At 41.5% G+C, this 23,354-nt stretch overlaps 1 protein-coding gene across 2 annotated transcripts in view; it reads right to left on the reverse strand.

Moving 5' to 3' along the window:
* DUSP8 (dual specificity phosphatase 8) overlaps positions 1-23,354 on the reverse strand; it is a 111,336-nt gene that overhangs the window by 56,060 nt on the left and 31,922 nt on the right. For both annotated transcript variants that reach the window (XM_032221820.1, XM_032221811.1), the window contains exon 3: positions 4,088-4,226. In XM_032221820.1, coding sequence (XP_032077711.1) covers positions 4,088-4,226 — 139 coding nt within the window. The remainder of the gene's footprint in view (positions 1-4,087; positions 4,227-23,354) is intronic.

Here is a 23,354-nt window from a genome sequence, read left to right on the forward strand (position 1 = left end):
ACTTCAACCTTGATCAAGATATCAATGGAATGAATGAGCACTTTGATTTCCCTTTGGCTTCTTCTTGCTCTAACCACTTGGATGATTTCATTCATAACTGCCTCCTGCTCATAGCTTGCTAGTGCTAGAGTTTCATGCAGTCTGCAGAAAGGCTATAAGTACAATAACAGCCACATGGGCTGTGGAAAGGCTAAACTGTCCTCACCAACCCCGATTCATTACACAAATACTCCCATCATTACTCTTCCTTTTTCTCTTTCCAAAAAAGAACTCAATCTTTACTTTAAGAGTGCTGGAAGAACTCCCTGCTCATTCATTCATTCATTCATTCATTCATTCATTCATTCATTCATTCATTCATTCATTCATTCATTCTATAAATGTTAGTCAGGTAGGGCCGAATCAGAGGAGGAGAGATCTACTTACCCTAGTCCAGTGATGGTGAACTTTTTCAGCATCAAGTGCCCAAATCGGAAAGCACATGCATGCACATGGAATGCCGGAAACCCAAAGACCAGCTGGCCGGCATGCACATGCCTGTTTTTTTGGCTGGTTTGGGGCATTTTTAGGGCCATTTTCAGGCTGTTTTTTGGCCCATTTTTGGCGCTCTGGGGCCCATGGATGTGCATTCCAGAAACCAGAAGAGCAGCTGGTGACGGTGCACGTGCCAACAGAGAGGGCTCTACATGCCACCTCTGGCACCTCCCGCCATCCTAAAGTCCCTCAAACCTTTTCTTCTGCACACGTGAATGCATATATACAAAGAACTAAACTGTGCATGTCCTTTTCCATAAATGTACCTGTGCTAGTGTATCTGGAAATGATACCAAACAACCTATGGGTCACTATACACGTTGCAACACAAATAAGGGAAAAGAAAGAAAGAAAAGAATCCAGTTCGCTAGGGCATGATATAATGACTTGTTGTTATACAACATAATGATTTGTTATTGTGTTGCTCATGTTAACAATTATATTATGCTCAGTTGTTTAGCATGGGCCACACAGATTCCAGTGGATGAGCAACACTACCCTCTACTGGGCAAAAAGAATTTATCATAGGTGATTTTAGAAGAGGCCTTCTTGGAGGACACCACCTAGATAAGTATATTTTCCTAAATACACCATCTCTTCTCACTATGATGAATGGCAAACAATCATATGACCAAATCTGACATACATGGCTGTAGACTCTTATTTCACTCAAGTTGCCCTCTATTTTATTTCTCCCTCAGAATATGGGAGCTCAGAGATATTTGCAGTTGAACTTCAAGTCCCATCACATCATTAGGATTGTCTGTTAATGGACGGGCACTCCATCAAGTCTGATTTAAGCCGGTGGTATCAAGTTGTGATAGCCAATTTCCCATGTTTTATTTCATACCACCCCATACCCATTCCCACATACCTAAGCACTGAGTATATTTAACTCATCTATGAATAAAAATGATGCAGATATACTATAAACATTTCACAAATATTCTCTATAATATATTGTACTATCATATATACTACTGTATATATATATCAGGGGTGGGTTTCAACCGGTTCGCGGCGGTCCCCCGAACCGGTTGGTCGGCGAACCCGGAAGTAAGTAACTTCCAGGAATGGCGAAGGGCCCACCCGCCCGCCCATGTTCCTTACCCGGTTTTGATGAGTTCTGCGCTTCCACGCATGCACAGGACGCATACAGCGCCTGCGCGATCCTCCAGGAGCAGCTGGAGCATCGCACAGACGCTAGTACGCATGTGTGCGCTGCGCGCATGCACGAGGACGCCGCCAGTCCCGTGGGCCGAGAAACCCACCCCTGATATATATATATATATAATACTATTATATACTAATAGTCTTTAATATTATATTCTATAATATACTAACGCTGTTATATTACAGTATATAATATATAGTAGTATTAGTATGTTATAGAACATACTATAAAAGAGTATTAGTATATAACATTATAATATACATACAGTAGCATATACGGCAGCACTATAATATATTGTATTTCCGACAATATAATATTCAATTGAAATAAAGACTTCAAAGCACAAAAGGATGAATGTCATTAACCATTACAATCAGAAAACCCTACATGAAACAAACCGTACCTTCTATTATTTTAGAGAATATTTTCCAAAATAAACATTAATTTCTGTTTAACAAAACGTGGTAAAGAAGAAACCCTCCACCCGTATTCAGTTTTGCAGACCAAGGCCAGACATCCAGATTTCAAGGCTGACAGCGCTTGCAGAGATAATCCAAAAGATATTGTCATATGAACTCTCCATACCGCCGAAAAAAATGCATCACATGTTTTTCCACCATTTATATTTCAGACTGATGAAAATACTTTGAGCTCAGTAATCATTGGGTATCCCCACTTTAATCTCAGTTAACCACCACTTTAAAAAAAATCTGTGGCTTTACAGAACATAAAGCTTTTTCTCTGGAATTTTAATGCAATTCCTCTTCAAGGCAACCTGTTTACATAATAGCACATCACCTCGGCAGCTGTCACTATGGTAAAATTAGGTTCCCCACCCTGCTTCAGAATGGAAACTACTATTAGTGGCCACATTCCACTTCAGACAATATTATCTTTTTGACAACAAGCAAGAAAATAAATAAGGAACAAAATCACAATATGAAAAAAGGACAATTTCTGAGACTCATTAAATGCAGATTTAACACATTTCATGTTTATAAAAAATACCAAATGTGGGATATACATAAAATATTCAGGGTTTGTTCCATATAAATTATAAAATGCAATGATTCTCTGTCCCTTAACACTCTCATTTGGACCAGCAATTCTTCCTCTCTGACTAAAATTAACCAAGGTGTCATAAGCACACCAGGAAATTAATGTGCAGATAACTCTTATGTAGTGACACCTGGGACTGGCAACTTGGCCATTAAGCGAAGCCGTTGTTAAATGACACCATGACTGTGCTTATGATTTTATTTTAACTTTTCTTTGCTTTATAGACCTGCAAAAGTTGTAAATTCAAGGATTGGTCACAAAGTTACTTTTTATCATTGTCATAAGTAGCAGATAGTCTCTAAACAGGGCAGTACTCTACAAGGATTATTGTAATATTTTTCATTTTATTCTGCCCTCAATGATTCTGCAGGACTACTTGCCTCCAACTATACCTGCTTGACCATGAGAGCTGGCAGAAAAATATGCTTCAGTCCTTTCTATGAAAGTGTCACATAGTGGGATCCAGCTGTGCTTTTTCTGTTACAACGCATGCAACACCACCACTTTCCTGTTTGTTGGCCTTGATCCTTTTGTGACTCCCTAAGGCCCTGGAGACCCAGCTCTTCCAACAGGCATTGGACTTGAATGCAAGATGAGCTCATCCAGGCAGAAAGACCCTGAATGCATTCATTAGCCTTGGTGAACTCTATTTCTTTTTTAATTACTCCATTGTTCTTTTTTTCCATTCTAGATGTTTATTGCATTATATTTTCTGGTTCCTTGTTTTTTGTGCTCCTATCAACTGAATGACATGATGGCTTAAGGGACGCAATGGCTCAGTGGCTAAGACACTGAGCTTGTTGATCAGAAGGTTGGCAGTTCAGCGGTTCAAATCCCTAGTCCCGTGTAATGGAGTGAGCTCCCGTTACTTGTCCCAGCTTCTGCCAATCTAGCAGTTCAAAAGCATGTAAAAATGCAAGTAGAAAAAAGGGACCACTTTTGGTGGGAAGGTAACAGAGTTCTGTGTGCCTTCGGTATTTAGTCATCCTAGCCACATGACCACGGAGATGTCTTCGGTCAGCGCTGGCTCTTCGGCTTTGAAGTGGAGATGAGCACCGCCCCCTAGAGTTGGGAATGACTAGCACATATGTGCAGGGGAAACCTTTACCTATCAACTAAAAGTTTTTAAGATTACTTTTTACAAAATTGGATGACCCTACCTACCTACACAAGGGCATGCTAAATAGCAAGGTAAGGTATCCAGCATTATTCATCCACCATTTTACCAAAGTCTGCATTGACATGGACACAGGTTTCTGCCTTTCAAGGATATGGAAAAAAGAAATTCAGCCCACCATCCTAACTGCTGCCAAATCCTACCTGTGAGGATGGAGACACTGTGGAAGCAACTGTCCAGCTTGCCCAGAAGAATGGATAGGAAACTGTCGGTTGCCAGCCCATTTACATCCCTTGTGCTCTGATCATAGACCACAACATCTTGATGTTTCTCTGCCTCCACCTGCAAGAGTAGCATAAAAAGAAAACATGTGGAAGGATGCAAATGGTACTCAAAACATACAAACGTTAGAGAGCTATCATACACGTATGAAAAACAATTGAAAATGTCTTCACTATTCCTCTCCAGACATATAATATTCCTATGGCATCTCATTATCTAAAGACTGACCCAGAAGTTTAAAAATACAATTAATTTATTCTACTGATACTTCCATAAAGGGGAAGAGGAGAGAAAGAGAGACAAATTTTGCTTCCCTTCACAAATGCAAAGTGAAACTGGATGCTCTGAAAAACAATAGCATTGTTTGTTTATTGTTCTTACAGCAGGGAAAGAATTATTTGTAGATTTTTTTTAAAAAAAATAAGAGAGTATTAACTTAACTTAATTGATCTGGATATCATTAAGGGAGAATTAATTCCTTTTAGGTAGCAAAATAAACCATAATTATTCTAGTGCTTATATAGAACCTTGAATGTAAGTTGAAATCTATGTAAGGAATGTATCTGTTGTATTCCTTTATGGAGGGATTCTTAATCCAGATTGTTAAAAAGCTTTTTTCAGAGCCAAAGCAGAAACAAACTTTGTACATTCTAGATTGCAGGTGATTGCTCCATATTACAATTAACTCTTCTCGTCCACCTGGCTGGGCATCAGTTACTTTCTCAACGTATTTTAGTAGTATAGGATCTTTTTGGTATGGCATATACTCAAAATGCACAGTCCTCTGAGGACTGGGAACAGAGAAGGAGGTTAGCAGATTTCTTTCACACAAAATAACGAAGCCGGCCTCATTTGTGTCCATTGCACCAATCTCTACAGAAAAGCAGATACAAGATTCACCAGCATTAAAATTGCATGAATATATCAGTGCTCCCCAGGTAGAGACAAAAGGGGATTCTTCATGATGTCAAGGCACATGGCATAGCCAGGCAATGAGATGAATAGTCTAAGCGGAGAGCAAGGCACAGGCAAGGGTTGCTGTGCCTAATGAAAGGTTAATGCATTAAAGGCTGATGAAATCCTCATAGTGCCACGGCTCAGTGCATCCACTGAATAGGCTGATCAGTGGCATACGCCGTCCTTCCGAGCTGGTGGCCTTCTGCCCTCTGGAGCAAAGCACATCTATCATTCTGCTGTCAGAGAAAGGCAGCTGCGATGAAGCAAGGTTACAGAAAGGCAGAGAGAGAAAAGAAGCCAACTACAGATAAGAGGGAGGGGTGGGGGGAAACCCCACATAGCTTTTTCCAATTTGTTCCATGACTACAACAATACTGGAAGGAATTTAAAATCAAGATAATTTTCATCATGCAAAAATGTCCAATGTGTTACATCACCAAAAAGTTATAGACTCAACAATGATTGAGTTATGCCCTCAACAATAGTGAGTTGAAATTATTTGGAACGTTTATTTACAGCATTTATAGTTGCACTCTGGAAATTCTAATGGGGCGGTTCTCTTTAACAATTGGAAAAGTGTACAAATCAACACCTGGTCCTGATCTCATGTACCTCATCACCCCATCAAAGAAGGGAGAGAAGGAAGGAAGGAAGGAAGGAAGGAAGGAAGGAAGGAAGGAAGGAAGACACCTGATTACAGTACCCACTCAAGAGATTTCTACAAAGGTTAGGGAAGACCACCAGAAATATCAATGTAGCCCTTTTCCCTGACCATGAAGCATTCACCTTACCCCTTTCCTGATCGAGCACAACTGATCCTAGTATGAGTTGGAAAGGCAGAGCCTCAGGCAAGCAGAAAAAGGCATTCTCTGCTTCCATGCAAAAGATTCTCAGGCTACAAGAATAGCTTATGCTACAATCTCATTTACCCAATGGCCATAGAGTTGCTAGGTTGCAAGCAGAAGAAAACATGTTTACCTTCAAAAACTCCAACAAGCAGAACTAGAGACAGCTGCAACTTCTTCTCTTTATCGTCCCCCTCCTCTTGCATCTGTACTTGTACAGTACCCAATATATAGAAATAGGGGGTGGGGTGGGGTGGGGGGGAGCACAGGGTATTTAGTGTGGAATTCACAATTAACATGCGTATGGATAGGATAAACGGCGGATTAAAAAGAGTTACAGCCTGCTGATTTACCATTTCAGATTTGAAGGGAAAGAGTCTATTCCATTTTGTATGCAGGTGCTGCCAACACATTCCTCTTAAGATACAGGCATGCATTTCAGACAGCAAATCAGATGTGGCATCTTCACAGAATTAAATGGGCCAGTTGGGATAATGAAGCTTGATGAATGTATTGAAAGCGAACAGCAAAATAAAGCTGATATGGGAATGTACAATGGCAAATTCCTCTAATCAAGCTACTCGCTAGAAAAGGAAATTTAGCACAGAGATCGCAGCATCCTAAATTGGGGAATCAATTAATAATGGCAGTAGGAGCATCTTCACCGAGTTAAGAATATGATAATCCATTTGGAATAATTCCCATTGGAACATATGTGACACAACCATTTCCAAGATGGGTTTTGAGTGCATTGTTATATTAACTACAGAGTGGGGAACAGTACATTTTTCTACAATTCCAAGCAACAGACATTTGAAAAGGCCACACAGCCCAAACAAATTTGACAACCGGACACAGAATGAGGGAAACCCACTTGCAAATCCACACAGAAAACAGGTTCTGTTTTATTGTTTTGAATTCCCTGGACCTGTTTAAGTGTGTGGAGTTGCCTGGCAACTTTCAACATATCCCTTCTGATTGACTCACCTCTGCCTGACAGCATGAAACTTCAGGGATGCTAATTTAACTCTCAATTATGACTGTCAAAACAAACCCCTATATGAGAACTGCGGAAATAATTACCAGGCATGTCAGATTTCACTAAATATTTCCAGGGGAAAGGGGTGTTTGCTCTTGCTCATAATATCCAAAACTCAAGAGGAATCGACTCAAGCAGAAGGATCATCGGGCATTTGACTGGAAGGGAGAGAACTGCCTTCTAAAATAGAGAGTTTTTCTACCTGTTTCATCATTGCCAAACATGTATAATCATGCATGTATATATTTAAAATCTTGCTATCATTGATGAAAGGATAAAATCAGAGTCCCAAAAGAAGCAGAGAGCATTGCTCTTAATTTATTTATTTCATTTATTTGATATGGCACCAGCACAGATAATTTATACGGCCTCCCGTATAAGGAGGAGGAGGACTGAATTTGGGGGTTGCTTGAGCCGGCCTTCAGTTGTATCGATTAGTCCTGCCTAGGGAAAGAGACTGGGGCTTTCTGGTTGGGTTCCCAAAACATGCTAAACCCAGGTTAAACCAAGAGATTCAACTTAGAAATAGGGAGGAATTTTCTGACCATGAGAACAATCAACCCAAGGAAGAGAAGCTGCCTTTAGAAGTTGTGGGAGCTTCAACACTGGAGGCTTTCAAGAAGAGATTGGATTGCCATCTGTCAGAAATGGTGTAGGGTCTCTCGCTTGGGTGAGGGCGTTGGACTAGTTGACCTACAAGGTCCCTTCCAACCAGTGGTGGGATACGCCCGGTACGGGCGTACCGATGCCTGCTGGGAGCACCAGGTACCGTTCTGGTACGGTGCTCCGGAGGGCCCACTCGCGCTCCTTACCTATATTTGAGCTGTTTGGGGCTTCCGCACACATAGACAGAGTGTATGGTCCCTGCGCAACGCTCCGCTGAGCAGCTGGAGTATTGCGGAGGCATCGCGGAGTTTCGCTGGCGGTAAGTACGCGCGTTCATATGGTGGACGCCCGGCCCCGTTGCACCGGTTGCAACAGGATCCGGAACTCAGCACTGCTTCCAACTCTTTTATTCTGTTATTCAGACTCTCAGTCCAAGGTTACAGAACAATTATCCCTGCTGGAAAATGTTAACAACACGGCAATATTGTAAATGTCTGTGGAGATTCTCAGTCATCCAGGTCACAGTTGTTTCAAGAGTGTTTTTTTTCCCTTCCAAAGGCAACTGGACTATTTTTTCCTTGAGGAGGAAGAAGAAAATGTTTGGCTTCTCATTCAAAATTTTCATTTTGAACTTGAGAATCTGAGCTTTTCATCACATCTAAGAACATGATTGACCGTTTCATGTCTGTTTCCTGACATGTATGTCAGAGCCAGTGCTACGTGAGGATCTATCCAACAGAGCAGGGATTCAGGTAATCCTCAACTTACAACAGTTCATTTAGTGACCATTCAAAGTTACAACACCACTGAAAAATGTGACTTATGACCATTTTTCACACTTATGACCCTTGCAGCAAAGTCACATGATTAAAATTCAGATGCTTGGCAAGTGGCTCATATTTATGATGGTCACTGCGTCCCAGGGTCATGTGGGCCATATACACTGCACGAGTCAAAAAAAGGGCTGTGAAAATATTTACAGACCCCTCGCATCCTGGACATAAATTCTTTAAACTCCTACCCTCAAAACGATGCTATAGAGCACTGCACACCAAGACAACTGGACACAAGGACAGTTTCCCCCTGAACACCATCACTCTGCTAAACAAATAATTCCCTCACCACTGTCAAACCATTCACTAAGGCTGCATTACTATTACTATTAGCCTCCCAAAGTTATGAGTGCTGCATCATTGGAGGTTTTTAAGAAGAGACTGGACAGCCATTTGTCTCCATTTGTCTAGTCTTCTCATTGTTCCTATCACCCATCTCCTCCCACTTATGAATGCAGGACTGTAATTTTGTTTCTTGTTTCCTTACGATTTATATCGAAATTGATTGTTTCCTGATTGCTTATTTGTACCCTATGACTATCATTAAGTGTTGTACCTTATGATTCTTGATGAATGTGTCTTGTCTTTTTATGTACACTGAGAGCATATGCACCAAAGACAAATTCCTTGTGTGTCCAAACACGCTTGGCCAATAAAGAATTCTATCCTATTCTATTTTATTCTCGAATGGTATAGGGCAGGGCTCAGCAAACTGCGGCTCTGGAGCCGCATGTGGTTAAGTTAGAACAATTAATCAGTAGAACAGCTTGCCTCCCGAAGTTGTGATTGCTGCATCATTGGAGTGGACAGCCATTTGTCTCCATTTGTCTAGTCTTCTCATCGTTCCTATCACCCATCTCCTCCCACTTATGACTGCAGGACGTAACTTTGTTCCTTGTTTCCTTACGATTTATATTGAAATTGATTGTTTCCTGATTGCTTATTTGTACCCTATGATTATCATTAAGTCTTGTACCTTATGATTCTTGATGAATGTGTCTTGTCTTTTTATGTACACTGAGAGCATATGCACCAAAGACAAATTCCTTGGTTGTCCAATCACACTTGGCCAATAAAGAATTCTATTCTATTCTATTCTATTCTGTTCTGTTCTGTTCTATGTGATCACCTTTTGCGACCTGCTGACAAGTCATTGGGGAAGCCAGATTCACTTAATAGCCATGTTACTAAATTAACAACTGCAATGATTCACTTAACAACTGTGAAACCAAAAGTCGTAAAATGGGGCAAGCTCACTTAGCAAATGTCTCACTTAGCAACATAGAAATAATAATCCCTCAGTTCCTAGACTCGAATTTGATTGTGAAAAAGGGTCATTTATGCACAGCCTAGATACCCTGCTTGTTGCTACAGGTAAAAGAACAAGCTAACAAGGCAGGACTGCTAACTATGGAGGAAATTGGCAGCCTCGAAAGCAGAGTTATCCTACAGTCGGAATTAGGGTTGCTTGCACATGGCAAGTGCTTTGTTTGGGCATTATTGAAGAGTTGCCGAGCAACAGCAGATAGATGCAACACAGTTTATATCTTATTCAAGTTATAGGGTTTCAGGCAACAGAAATGCCAGACAAGCTCTGGCAATGCAGAAGCAGCCTATGCTGAGTAAACACGGCACTGCGTGGACAGATTTCATAAGGGCAAAGGATAGCGAGAGAAGGAGGGTATGATTTGTTTCAGCTCAACAGGATTTCTTTTCCTTTAACCAGAAATGGGAAAAATGACATCTATTGTGACCCTTCATTAAGAGTTCACAGTACCCTAATGCCCAAGGTGTCCAAGTATTTATTTCAATTCAATTCAATTTATTAGATTTATAGGCCGCCCAATCCCGGAGGATTTATACACTTTGAAGGAGAATATTTGTAGCTCAGAGTTGAAATGAGGGGCGCCTTCATTTTGTTTCAAGTTTAGTGCTTGTTTTCTTGCGGATGTTTCATTACCTAACTAGATAACATCATCAGTGCTAGTAGTGTTACCTAGAGTAATGAAACATCTGCAAGAAAATAAGCGAGCTCGGAGAGCACCAAGGACCCCTATACACTTTCTTCCTATTATACATCTAATCTTCCTTAGCTGGAGAATTCTTGGCAGCTCCTTCTTCCCACTGCAAGTCTCTTGATGCCTCTAGCTTCAGGTTTTCCCATCTACATGTACCTATCCTTCAACATCTCCTTGCCATTTAAAGCAGGGATCACCAACCTTTCGGACCTAGGGACCACTAAATTCATAATTTTAAATCCCTTGGGTCAATATGAATTAGTGACAGGATGGGAGTCCTTCAGGCACTTAGCTTGGCCATTAGTGGAGAGAACTACCCAGGGTCAACCCTAAGTTTGCTGTCCATTGCAGCCAGGAATCTCAAATATGGGCAAGAATGAATGTTTGTCTTCTAGCCAGTCCAGGTACTAGATCATCCACCTGCAAACTCTGTCATTTGAGGAGCCTGGAAGAAGTTTTGCGCACTGCTCACTGAAGTGCCTAAGCTCCCAGGGAGGGAGGGAGGGAGGGAAGGGCTGGACCTACTAAACAACAAGCTAAGTACCTAAAGGACCCCATCCCATCAGCGAGTGGGAGTAATTGCTTCGGCGCGCTGTATAGGGGGCCATAGTTTGAGGACCCCTGATTTAGTGCGAGATTGAAATTTGTTTTATTTATATGCCGCCCTATTCCCAGGGGGACTCAGGGCGGTGAACAACTCAAGGGGGAAAGGGAACACAAAGTACAATACAAACATTTAAAATAGCCAACAGCCACACAGCCACACAGGTCGAGAGGGGAAGGGAACTCATCAACCCCAGGCCTGCCGACACAGCCAGATTTTAACGGCTTTTCGGAAGGCCTGGAGAGAGGTGAGGGTCCGAATCTCTGCGGGGAGTTCGTTCCAAAGGGCCGGAGCTGCCACAGAGAAGGCCCTCCCCCGGGTAGTAGCCAGATGGCATTGGCTGGTGGACGGAACCCGGAGGAGGCCCACCTTGTGTGATCTAATGGGTCTTTGGGAGGTAATTGGCAGCAGGCGGTCTCTCAAGTACCCAGGTCCAATACCATGAAGGGCTTTATAAGTAACGACTAGCACCTTGAAGCGTATCCAGAGACCGATCGGTAACCAGTGCAGCTCGCGGAGGATAGGTGTAACGTGGGTGTACTGAGGTGCACCCACAATCGCTCGCGCGGCTGCATTCTGGACGAGTTGAAGTCTCCGAATGCTCTTCAAGGGCTGCCCCATGTAGAGCACATTGCAGTAGTCCAGTCTTGAGGTCATGAGGGCATGGGTGACTGTTGCGAGTGCCTCCCGGTTCAGGTAGGGACGCAACTGGTGCACCAGGGGAACCTGGGCAAATGGCCCCCTGGTCACAGCCGACAAATGATGTTCTAAGGTCAGCTGTGGGTCCAGGAGGACTCCCAAGTTGCGAGCCCTGTCTGAGGGGCGTAAAATTTCACCCCCCAGCCTGAGTGATGGAATACTAACCAAATTCTTGGGAGGGAAACACAACAGCCACTCGGTCTTGTCTGGATTGAGCACAAGCTTGTTAACCCCCATCCAGACCCTGACAGCTTCCAGGCACTGGGACATCACGTCAACCGCTTCACTGAGTTGGCATGGGGCGGACAGATACAACTGGGGATCGTCCGCGTATTGATGGTATTTTATCCCGTGCCGTCGAATGATCTCACCCAGTGACCTCATGTAGATGTTAAACAGGAGGGGGGATAGGACCGAACCCTGAGGAACCCCATATTTCAGGGGCCTAGAGGTCGACCTCTTGCAATATAAAAAATGCAAAAATGCAAAGATTTTTCTGCGGACCACCAAGATTTTCTCACGGACCACTAGTTGGTGACCACTGATTTAAAGTATCTGATCCACACTTTTTCTGAAGGGAAGAGGAACAGAACATTTAATTGCCTCATTACTGCCTACAATCTCTGTGCTGCTACTCTAGGACCATAGCCATTACAGGTAGTCTTCAACCCAGGACGGATCTCTCTGAGGTACTAATGACTCAGTTCTGAAGTTCCAGTGCTCGTCCCACTCCTGCAATTATGGCAATTATTGCATATCAGGTCCTGAATTTATGGCTGTTTGCAGTGTACCGTGGACATGTGACTGTGTTTTATCACGGATTTGTCAAAAACTAGTATTTACTTCCCGTTTTTGATAAAACCAGCCCACAGAGAACCACTGGTTTGCTTAATGGTGTCCACTTAATAGCTGTGATGGTTGCTTTACAATGATAGCATTTACTTAACAACCAATGCAGAAAAAGTCATTAAATTGGATTGGTCAGGTGGATGATCCAATTTAAAATCTCTATGATTTATGACCATGATAGGCAGGCTCCATGATGGTCATAAGTCAAGGACTACTTGTACTGGCATAGCCCCCTTACTTCAACACAGAAGGTTCCATCCCCTTCTTTCTTTTTTGAGACAGCAGAGGTCAGGTTCTGAGAGAAAGAGCAGAAAGTTAGAGCGAGCCTCCGTCTAAGTATACAGCACCTTATACAACTGACAAGAAACAGCACTCCTTACTAGCACTGATGGTGTTATCTAGTTAGGTTAATGAAATGTCTGAAAACCAGCAAGTTCAGAGAGCGCCAAGGATCCCTCAAGTGGACATCTTCATGCTCTGAAATTAAATGCAAGGCTAGTCTAGCTACATTTATCCTCTACCTCCCGCCTTTTTCATAATATAAAAGGGCTTTATCTATAGAAAATTTAGCAGCTAAGGATGGATGTGTTTTAAGGGGCAGCTGTTGGATTAACTGATCAAATGAGGATTACTAAATGGAGGCCACAGGGCAGGTGAAGTTCTGTATGGCTTCCATTAAAGGAACTACATCTCTCTAGAGAGGAAGAGGGAGGGGACTCTGTGCTATTAAACCTGTGTCATCATTCCCCCCTCCCTGCTACACCCACCAATTATGTAAAAAGATGTGCTGGAGAAAGCTACAGGTGACCTTAACCTCCTCTGCATCTATGTTCCCTGAGCAAAAACTTCCAAGAAGTTCCCAGCAAAAGCAGATAACCAAGTTCTTATCGTCTCTGTCTTGTGAGAATACAAGGAAAGGATCTTTCAAATAATAGAAATATCATAGCCTCCAAAAATCTTTTAAAGTGTTCTTTTTTTTTAAAAAGGCTATGCTTTAACTTGCTTGGATAACAGAAAAGAGTTTGCACATCTAAGAGAACCAATGATGTCACCCCTTCATGAAGTACAAACTTCTTTGGATTTCCCCCGCTTTTTAAAAAAAAGTCTGTTCCCTCAAGCCAATTATATCACCCAGGTTTCAACTTCCCTGTCAATTATGTTCTGAAGGTGGGGTAGAAACTAGTTTTGTAAATTAGACAGAAACAAACTGATCAGATCTTGTTCCTAAATGCTCCCATTCAGTGCCAAAAGTAAACGTCAGTGAAATCTATAGGAAAGCAATATAAATTCATCCTACCTCTCTATACCTGGTTATAATAAAGATTTTTACAAGAAACACACACACCTGCTTATACCACAGTGAATCAGGGAGTCATCTACCCAAATCACTTCTGAATACACTCTTATTTCTTAGTGCCTAAAAAATGCTTTACCTCCTTTTTCCTAGGTCCATGATGGCAAACCTATGACACGTGTGCCAGAGGTGGCACAGAGTGCCCTCATTGCACATGAGCTGTCGCCTCATTTCAGCTCCAACTGCACATGTGTGCACACCTCCGGCCCACCAGCTGGCCTTTGGGTCTCTGCCACACATGCGTGGGGGGCGGGGGTTGCATGCAAGTGTGTGGGGAGACAGAGTGCATGCACGGGGATCATGCATGCATACACGGGTGTGTGTGAAGGGTGTGTGCACGCATATACAGGGATGTGCGTGCATGCGTGGAGGCATCCGGGGGGGCACACATTGCATTTTGGGGCTTTGGGCATGTGCATGCGCATTCGTGCTTGTGCGCTTTGGGCAACTCGGTCCGAAAAATGTTAGCCATCACTGCCCTAGGTTCTTGCATAATTGTATTAAAGCTATCTTCCTTACTCAGCTCCAGGCATAATGAAGGAAATTCTTAACTAAGCCACTTCAAGGCCTGAACCTCCTGTCAATTCTTTTCTTTTTCAAAATGCTTGCCTTTTCCCTCCAAGCACAATCTGCTGCAATTTGCAGAAAGACTATCTTCTCTTCTGGGAATATCTTCTTCTCCCTGGCTCCAATCAGGAAGGAGGGCTAAGAAGCATCCATGCAAGGAGAAGGAATATCGAATTCAGAAAACTGACCCATGCAAAGGTTTCAGTGTTGGCAACATTATAATGCCAATTCCAAAGGCAGGGATAAGCAAGCATTCGATCAACTCAGCTTTCCTCATCACAGTCAAGAGAAGAGAAAAAGGGAAGAGAGGAGGAGAGAGAAGGACTGTTCAATTAAAACAAAGAAAACCTTTGAGTCAGAAATTTGCAAATTAAAGAGCTACACCTTAATGTTTGTATTATGTAAAATATGTATAAGTCATCTTCAAGGGTTAATCTCCCCTTTAAGCAGTTTACATCTAATAAAAGAATAAAATATGTATTTATTTATTTGTTAGTTAGTTAGTGTAAGAGCCAGAGTCTATAAGGTTAATACAGAGTAGTAGTTTGGCTGTCTAAGATTGCGAGTTCATTCAAGTTCTTGCTTGCTCACTCACTATCTAGAGTGCACCACAAGGGGTGAACTATCTCCACATACAAAGCCTTCTGCAAGAGAGTCAGTGTCATCCAGGGCCTTTTTCTCAACCGGTTTTCGCCTCACATTCAGACTGGTCTGGCACCAGTTGGTTTCTTGCTTCCACCTTTAGTCGCACCAGAGTGGTACCTATTTATATACTCGCATTTGCATGCTTTCAAACTACTACATTGGCAGAAGCTGAGGCAAGGGATGGGAGCTCACTCCCGTGGTGCTAGGGCTTGAACTGCTGGGATTCAGGAAGCTGACCAGAAGGTTGACAATCTCAGCATCCTTAAGCCCCTGAGCACTGCACCTCTCAAATAATATATTAATAAAAACTAATATGAAAACCAGAAATAAAGACAGTAAAAAATACTATGCAAAATACAAACAACAGTTTCAACCAATTTCTGGACAAATTTGCTGAGGGAAAAAGTACAGCAATTTACTGCAGTAATGGGGTGACTAGTAAAGATGGGATCCAGCAAAGATAAACAGCAAGGCATTCCAAAAATGTGGGCCTCCAGAAGTCTCCCTCTTCTCTCCTATTTAATCAACAGAAGCTGTTAAGAGAGTGCCAGTATGATATGTTGGTTAAGGCACCAGACTAGAAACTGGGAGAGTGTGAGTTCTAGTTCTGCCTTAGGCACAAAGCCATCTGGGTAGCTTGGGCCAGTGTTTTTCTCTCAATCCTAGGAAGGAGGCAATGGCAAACCACTTCTGAAATCTTGCCAAGGAAACGGCAAGGGATTTCCAGGCAGTCGACAGAAATAAAAACTGACTTGAAGTCACAAAAAGATAGGAAGGAAGGAAGGAAGGAAGGAAGGAAGGAAGGAAGGAAGGAAGGAAGGAAGGAAGGAAGAAAAGCAGCACTAAAATGGAAGAACGTCTGTTCCCGATTTTAAACCCTGGGCAGGTTGACTTGGGTGAACAATTTTCTTCAAGTTGCTTGGCTCCAAACAGTCTAAGAAATGCAAGCACTTCAAACAAGGCAGAGAAACACACTGAGAACTAATGCAACTATGTAGAATAGAGCCACAAAGTCAGTCCGTCATCAAAAGCTTTCTTCTGCTTCAGTGAAATTTATGAGTCATCTTCAAAAGCAGCTCCATGAAGACTGTATTTAGCAGCGGAGCCTCTCCAGATATTCTGCATCTGGCATAAGCTGGTAGAAGAGACTCTTGGCTATCACAATCATCAATGCCTGCCAAGGAAATGTAGAGATAGTGCAGACTCTCTCTTCCTTTTTAGGCCCTCAGGAGGAATGAAAAGCTATTCAAAATGGGTGATAAACCTCCATCAACAACACTTAGTCTCATTACCTGTGAGATTTCAACCTTGTCTGAGATTAAATCTCCATTTATTTGTCTTCATCTACCTCATTTAAAAAAAAATGGGTTCCATGGTCTCTTCTAGATAGACAGACTTCAATGTCAGGTGGAGTAGAACATCATCAGAAAACACTTTAACCCCATCTCCTGAGGGTGACACTTGTAGGAAGTTAAAACCCACCTCTCTCCTAGAAGATGAAATGTTTTACGAAATATCAAAAAGGCAGAATATTTCCCCTAAAAAGAGAAGTGGAAACTCAGAGAGGCAGAAACTAAGCCCCACCCCCCCACCTTTGTTAATGGGCCATTAAGGCCTGAGCCAGTCTATTCTACATAACAAAGATCTACCTCCTTCAGGCAGAACCCATTTCATTGCCCTTCATTGCTCCACCCACCACGTTTCAACCAAAGATAGCACACAACCTACCAAGCTAGCTATGACCTTTGACAGCAATCAATCAGGATACTCTTCCTGTGCCCCAGGAAGTTCAGAGCCCAGAGAGGACATACAACCCAGGGACTCTCAGCATCTGTTCCCTTTTCACTCAGGAGCTCCAAGCCATGTGATCCTGTCCACCATTAAACCATCTTTCCAAACAGCCTCCATGTCTCCAGTGTCTTTTCCCCCACTTGGAACCGAACCCAAATGGACATTTCTTCCAACACAGTTCAACCCTACCGTCTGAGTTACTTTATCCCTAGTTGGATAAAATGCTGACGACAATCTCCCAGTCTCTTATAAGTCCCCAGTGAACACCTGCTCTAGAATGGTAATCATTTGCAAAGCCCATTGACACAAGTTTCTTCCCATTTCACAGAGCGTGCCTAAATTCTTCTCACTCCTCTCCCTTTTCTTTCTTTAAGTGCCGTTCTTTCAAATCACAAGTCAGAAGGCGGGCTTGCTTCTTTCTGATCATTATCTACTTATACTGCTCTAGAAATAATCTGAATCTGATGACTACTAAGTAACAATTTACTCAAAAGGGAGGACTTTTTTTTTTAGGAACTCTGGCAAGCTTTTCTTTCCCCTTCCCAAGCTTCCAATTATGTCCACAGGAAACAATAAAGGAGGGTAGGGGCCTGTCAGGAAGAATAATGGGGTAGGACAATTGTGCCTATGATGTCACCCTTCCTGCCATCTGCTATTCAGCAGCAGTTCCACTCACCTCCATCCCCTCCCCCATTATAACTAGAAGGCTTCGTGCAACAACAGAAGACGGAATTACTTTGCCAGTGCCCTCTTTCTCCTTCCAAGAGAAGCTGAAGAAGCATCACTGGTGACAAAAGAAAAGCACAACCCTTATTCTCAATGTATTGGGGTTGTTTGCTAAATAGTCACAACAATGAAGGCCAAGACTGGTGGCAATACAATGTGGTGATATTGTGTAATAAGAGAGCTGCTGCGTTCCTGAATTTTGTAGCAGCGGGAATCTCAGTGAAGTGACGTGTCCCCCTGAATGCTTTTCAATGGCGCTGACCTTACTGAAACCCTCCCACCAATATCATCCCAATGAATCTGGCTCTAAAAGGTAGCCATGCATTCCAGGTGACAATCCATAGGAAGAATATTTTCATATCTATGGCTGAAGACATGTTGCCTTCCATGTGCATTAAGATCCAAGTGTTGATGGGAATGCAACAGACAATGTCATAAATCAGGGATGATCTAACATACACAACTAATTTTCTTCTATCCCCTGCACAACTACAATTCAAGGTAACTTAAGGGACCTAAAAGAGGCAGAGCTCAATTTGAGCAAAATCTGGAGAGACCACCATATTTTTGAATACCTAAGGCTCATGATTCCAACACATGTGCTCCTTGAACTATCTCATGAAGTTCTCTTCCATCTCAGCAGCATACAGAGAAATGACTCTGTGGCCACAAGTTGAAGAGGAGGGTAAAAACTAATGAACCAACTAAAATTGGTTCTAGAAAGAGTGCAGAGAAGAGCAACAAAGATGATTTGGGGACTGGAGACTAAAACATATGAAGAATGGTTGCAGGAATTGGGTATGTCTAGTTTAATGAAAAGAAGATCTAGGGGAAACGTGATAATAGTGTTCCAATATCTCAGGGGCTACCACAAAGAAGAGGGAGTCAAACTATTCTCCAAGGCACCTGAGGGTAGAACAAGAAGCAACGGGTGGAAACTAATCAAGGAGAGAAGCAATTTAGAACTGAGGAGAAATTTCCTGACAGTTCGAACAATTAATCAGTGGAAGAGCTTGCCTCCAGAAGTTGTGAATGCCCCAATACTGGAGGGCTTTAAGAAGATGTTGGCCATTTATCTGGAACAGTATAGGGTTTCCGGCCTAGGCAGGAGGTTGGACTAGAAGACCTCCAAAGTCCCTTTCAACTCTGCTATTGTATTGTATTGTATTGTATTGTATTGTATTGTATTGTATTGTATTGTATATATGGGAAGCATGATGCCCATGAGCATCCTGATTTTAATTCCGCCTTTACTGACCTTATTTTTTATTCAATCATTTTAACTTTTAAAATGCAGAGACAGCTGACAAAGCAAAACAAGCCTCTGATATCATCTTCATTTATAACAGGCAGACATTCCATGACCTTGTATGCAATCCACCAACCTCCCTTCTTGTTGTTTCCGGGAAACAATCAGATTGTATCACTGAAATTCAATAGCAAAATGAAATGCAGTCTCCATTTTTATAGTACTTACCTTGAACTGTAAAATTGAACAACATAGAGCAATAAATTCTTAAAGCCTCTAAGCACCAAAGCAGTAGATTAAAAATAGAATGGATAACATGTGGCCACAAAAACAATGCTTACCCCCTAATTTAGAAGAATTTCTCTGGATATCACATAATTCCTCAAGATATTCTTATAAAATAAATGTGATGGGTGACCATAGCCTAGTACTTTGCTCAGAATTATATCTACTTGTATAGCAGGAAGGGGCTGGTAGCTGAAGTAATAGAGAGTGTCCTAGTAACTAGAGAGGATAACAAAGAGCAATATTCTATTTTGCAACTTATCACGTCTACTCTAGAAGAATTTTTGTGGGAATACCAATAACCTGATAATTCCTAATATGCCCTCCAACCAAGAATTCTGAAAACCCCTACCATAAAAGTATGATAGAGGACTAGAATGTGGAAAGCAAGACTTTAAAAAAGTTTACTGCTTTTTATTTTGCCCCATAACATATTTATAAAGTAAAATAATACTACATCTTGTGAAATACCAATACATCAAATGTCATTGATAATCTGAGGATTAGTCAAACCATAGCTTCCATGGTCCCTTGGCTTTCTCTACACTTGAGGAAATCTAAAGAAAAGGAGCATGATCTACCTATGAACTTCGTGTATGACACAAATCAACTTTTTCTCAACTTTCTCCTACAATACACAAGCAGCTGTGCATAATCATGGCCAGCAGCTGTAAGTAAGTGCTAAAAAAGTAATTCTTTGTACAACATACACTAATCCTGTCCCTGAATCTCTTTTGGTTCACTGTCCTCAGATGGATATTTTTCATTTTCTCATACATTTACATACGTTACAATACATTTACTAACAGTTAGACAGGCTTTTGTTTGTACAACCAAGCTTACTAATCTTATTGATGCTGAGTAGATATGGACCTCTGCATTTATGATTCTGGGTGTGAGGGTGCCTTCAGAACTCTCTTCCTTAAAAGAGATCAGAGGCAGAACTGATTTCAGGCCTTCATGTTTGCTTGTAATCAAATGTAGGTGAATTATTTAAATAAGCTAATCATTCAGCGGTTCATAACTTTTCCTTTATATATACATCTTTATATTACTACTGAAAACTATTAGGAAATGTCATAAGTAGTATTCAACAGTATTGAGGGAAGATCCTCTCTCCTAGAAAAATGAAATATTTTGAGAAATATTAAAAATGCAGAATATTGTATTTCCCTAATGGAGAATCATGTTTTAAAGACAGAAAGCAGCTCCCTACCCCCAGTAAATATTTAGCGCCCATTAAGAAAGACTGGGCCAGCCTATCTACAAGACAAAAGACCTTCAGCTCCAGGATAATGGGATTAAGACATGACTCTCAAGACATAAGACCGTTTAGCAGAAGACAGAGAGCTCACTGCATTGCACAATCTCCTAATTGCATCACTCAGCAAACTTCAACGAAACCTGGGAGCTCAGACAAACATGACCCCTAGGAATCTGATAAAACAATAGAATGCATGTTCTTGCATAGGAACAGGAAGTTCAAGTTCAAAGCCCAAGAGAAGATATTAACTCTCAACTCCATGTGATCAGCTGTCCAGAGTCACCCATGTGCTTCTGCTTCACCATTAAACCAGCTATCCAATCAGCCTCCATGTTTCCAGTATCTTTTCCCAACTTGGAACTGGACCAGATGGATATTTCTTCCAACAGTGTGTATGGCGTTGCAAAATTAAATGAAATGTTAACTTTAAAAAAATGTAAATGGCCAAAATCTTGAGAAATCCTGTTTCTAAGCAAATTGAAAATACTGCAGGAGTTAGCAATTTCCTAACATTTGGGGCATAAATAAATAAATTATTTTTATTTTGGCAGCTACATCAGGAATGATTTCTAATACCTGTAGAGACCACAGATAGGGAAGGTCTATATAAACAGAATGCACAGTCATGCTGTGCCTGACCTGCAACACAGATCGTCTTCAAAACATGTGGGATGAAGTGATAAAATTACAGATGCCTGAAATGAAGTCGCAGCAGAGACTATTTTATTGTTCGTATTTAACTTTTCAAGAGAGATGGTGCAATACATGGATCTGAATGACTGGGGTTCAAATCTCAAAATTGCAATATTCTCTGGTTGGTTTAGAGAGAACCTAGTTTATTTTTGCAGATAGATTGTGTCATTAGGTCCTATCTAACAAAATGAAATTCAATGGTGAGAAAAGTAAGATTCTATATCTAGGCAAGAAAAACCCAACACACAGGTACAGAATAGGTGGTTCCTGGCTCAACAGCAGAAACTGTGAGAGGAATCTTGGAGTTCTAGTGGAAAATCATTTAAACATGAGCCAGCAGTGGGCTGCAACTGCCCCCAAAAAAGCCAATGCAGTCCTAAACTGCATTAACAGAGGGATAGAATCAAGATCACATGAAGTGTTAATACCATTTTATAATGCCTTGGTAAGACCACACTTGGAATATAGCATCCAGTTTTTGTCACCACAATATAGAAAAGATGTTGAGAGTCTAGAAAGTGTGCAGAGAAAAGAAACAAAGACGATTAGAGGACTGGAGGCTAAAACATATGAAGAACGGTTGCAGGAACTGGGTATGTCTAGTTCAATGAAAAGACTAGGAGTGACATGATAGCAATGTTCCAATATCTAGGAAGGTGCCACGAAGAAGGTAGGGTGTCAATCTATTTTGTTATACATTTCTAATTGCTTCAACAGAATATTCAATAAGTTGATCTTTATAGGAAGCAATGAACAGTTTTCACTTTTAAAAAGGTAATATGAAACCTGAGGGTAGATGGAGGCAGGAGGGGACAGAGAAATAAAAAGTATTAAATAAAAATCTCCTGGTTTAACATCTCCTTCATAAACCTGATTTTTTTCAATCTTGTCTGCTGGCATCTACTAAAAAGAGATGTAAAGTGATTCCCAGTAAAATAAAATGAATTTCAGAAAGCAAGTATGAAAATTACCAATAGAAACGAATATTAAGTTCTTTTATCATTTGAAACAAATAGGCACTGTAAACTGGGAAGGACACCCATTTTCTGTCAATTGTGCAGTGTTTTGAAGAACCTGCTGGGAGACTATTTAGAAATATATTTGCTTGTACGCTTAATTCCCTACTCAACTGACTTCAGTATTAATTATTTAACTGCACAACATGACATATTCATTATCTTTTGAGATTTTTATGGCCTTTTTCTTGTTTCACTCTGTTTTATGTAGGGTAGAATTTTAAAATGTACAAAACAGGAGTATCAATTAAATGATTAAAAAGCCACATGGGGCTCAAAAGCAGCTGGAAGTTAAAATGAAAAAACATGGTAGAATAAAAAAAGACCACCCTAAGAGAAAGGGGATCATTAGGATTTCTTTTTGGCACAAGTATCACCAACTGGGTCTCAGCATGTGGCAGAACAGATCAGTTTTACCTGGATTCAGAAGCTAAGCAGCTTTGGACCCGATGAATAGATAGGAGAGATCCTGGGCTTTAGGCTCAGCTGGAAGTCACAAAAGGAAATGCCAATGGCAAACCTGAAAGCTAGTTTATGAAGTGAAGGCACCTGGCCAGAAACCAAGAGACTTGTTTGTCCCACCTTAGGTACAAAGACAAGTAAATTACACCTTGAGCCAGTCATTCTCTCTCAGCCTCACAAAGCAGGCAATAGCAAATAGCACTTTCAAAATCTTGTCAAGAAAACTTTGAGGAATTGTTCAGGTAGTTTCCACAAGTTAAAAATAAAAACCTGACTTGAAGACCCCCCTCCCCCTAAAAAAAGTTATACCACTGCCAAGAGAGTTACAGGGATGTGTGGTGGGATTCAAATAAATTACCAACCAGTTCTCTGCCCTAATGACCAGCTGGGTAGGCGGGGCTCGGTGGTCATGTGATCATGTGGCCGTGGCCAAGTCAATGTCACTCAGGTCTATGGGCACTTCACCTTAGTTGTTACAATGGTAATAAGGGTTAACTGGAGAGGTAGTTTCTGTAAGCAGGGCAATAAAGATTAGGCTAGAAACAACACCATAATGTTTCCTTCCTGCCTTCCTTACAGGATTAGCTCTGTAAAGTGGGGGGGGGGGATTTCTTCCAACAACCGGTTCTCTGAACTGCTTAGAAAGTTACCAACCGGTTCTCCCGAATAGGTGCGAACTGGTTGAA

Source organism: Thamnophis elegans, chromosome 1 (assembly GCF_009769535.1).
Source record: "Thamnophis elegans isolate rThaEle1 chromosome 1, rThaEle1.pri, whole genome shotgun sequence".
Classification (NCBI taxonomy): Eukaryota; Metazoa; Chordata; class Lepidosauria; order Squamata; family Colubridae; genus Thamnophis; species Thamnophis elegans.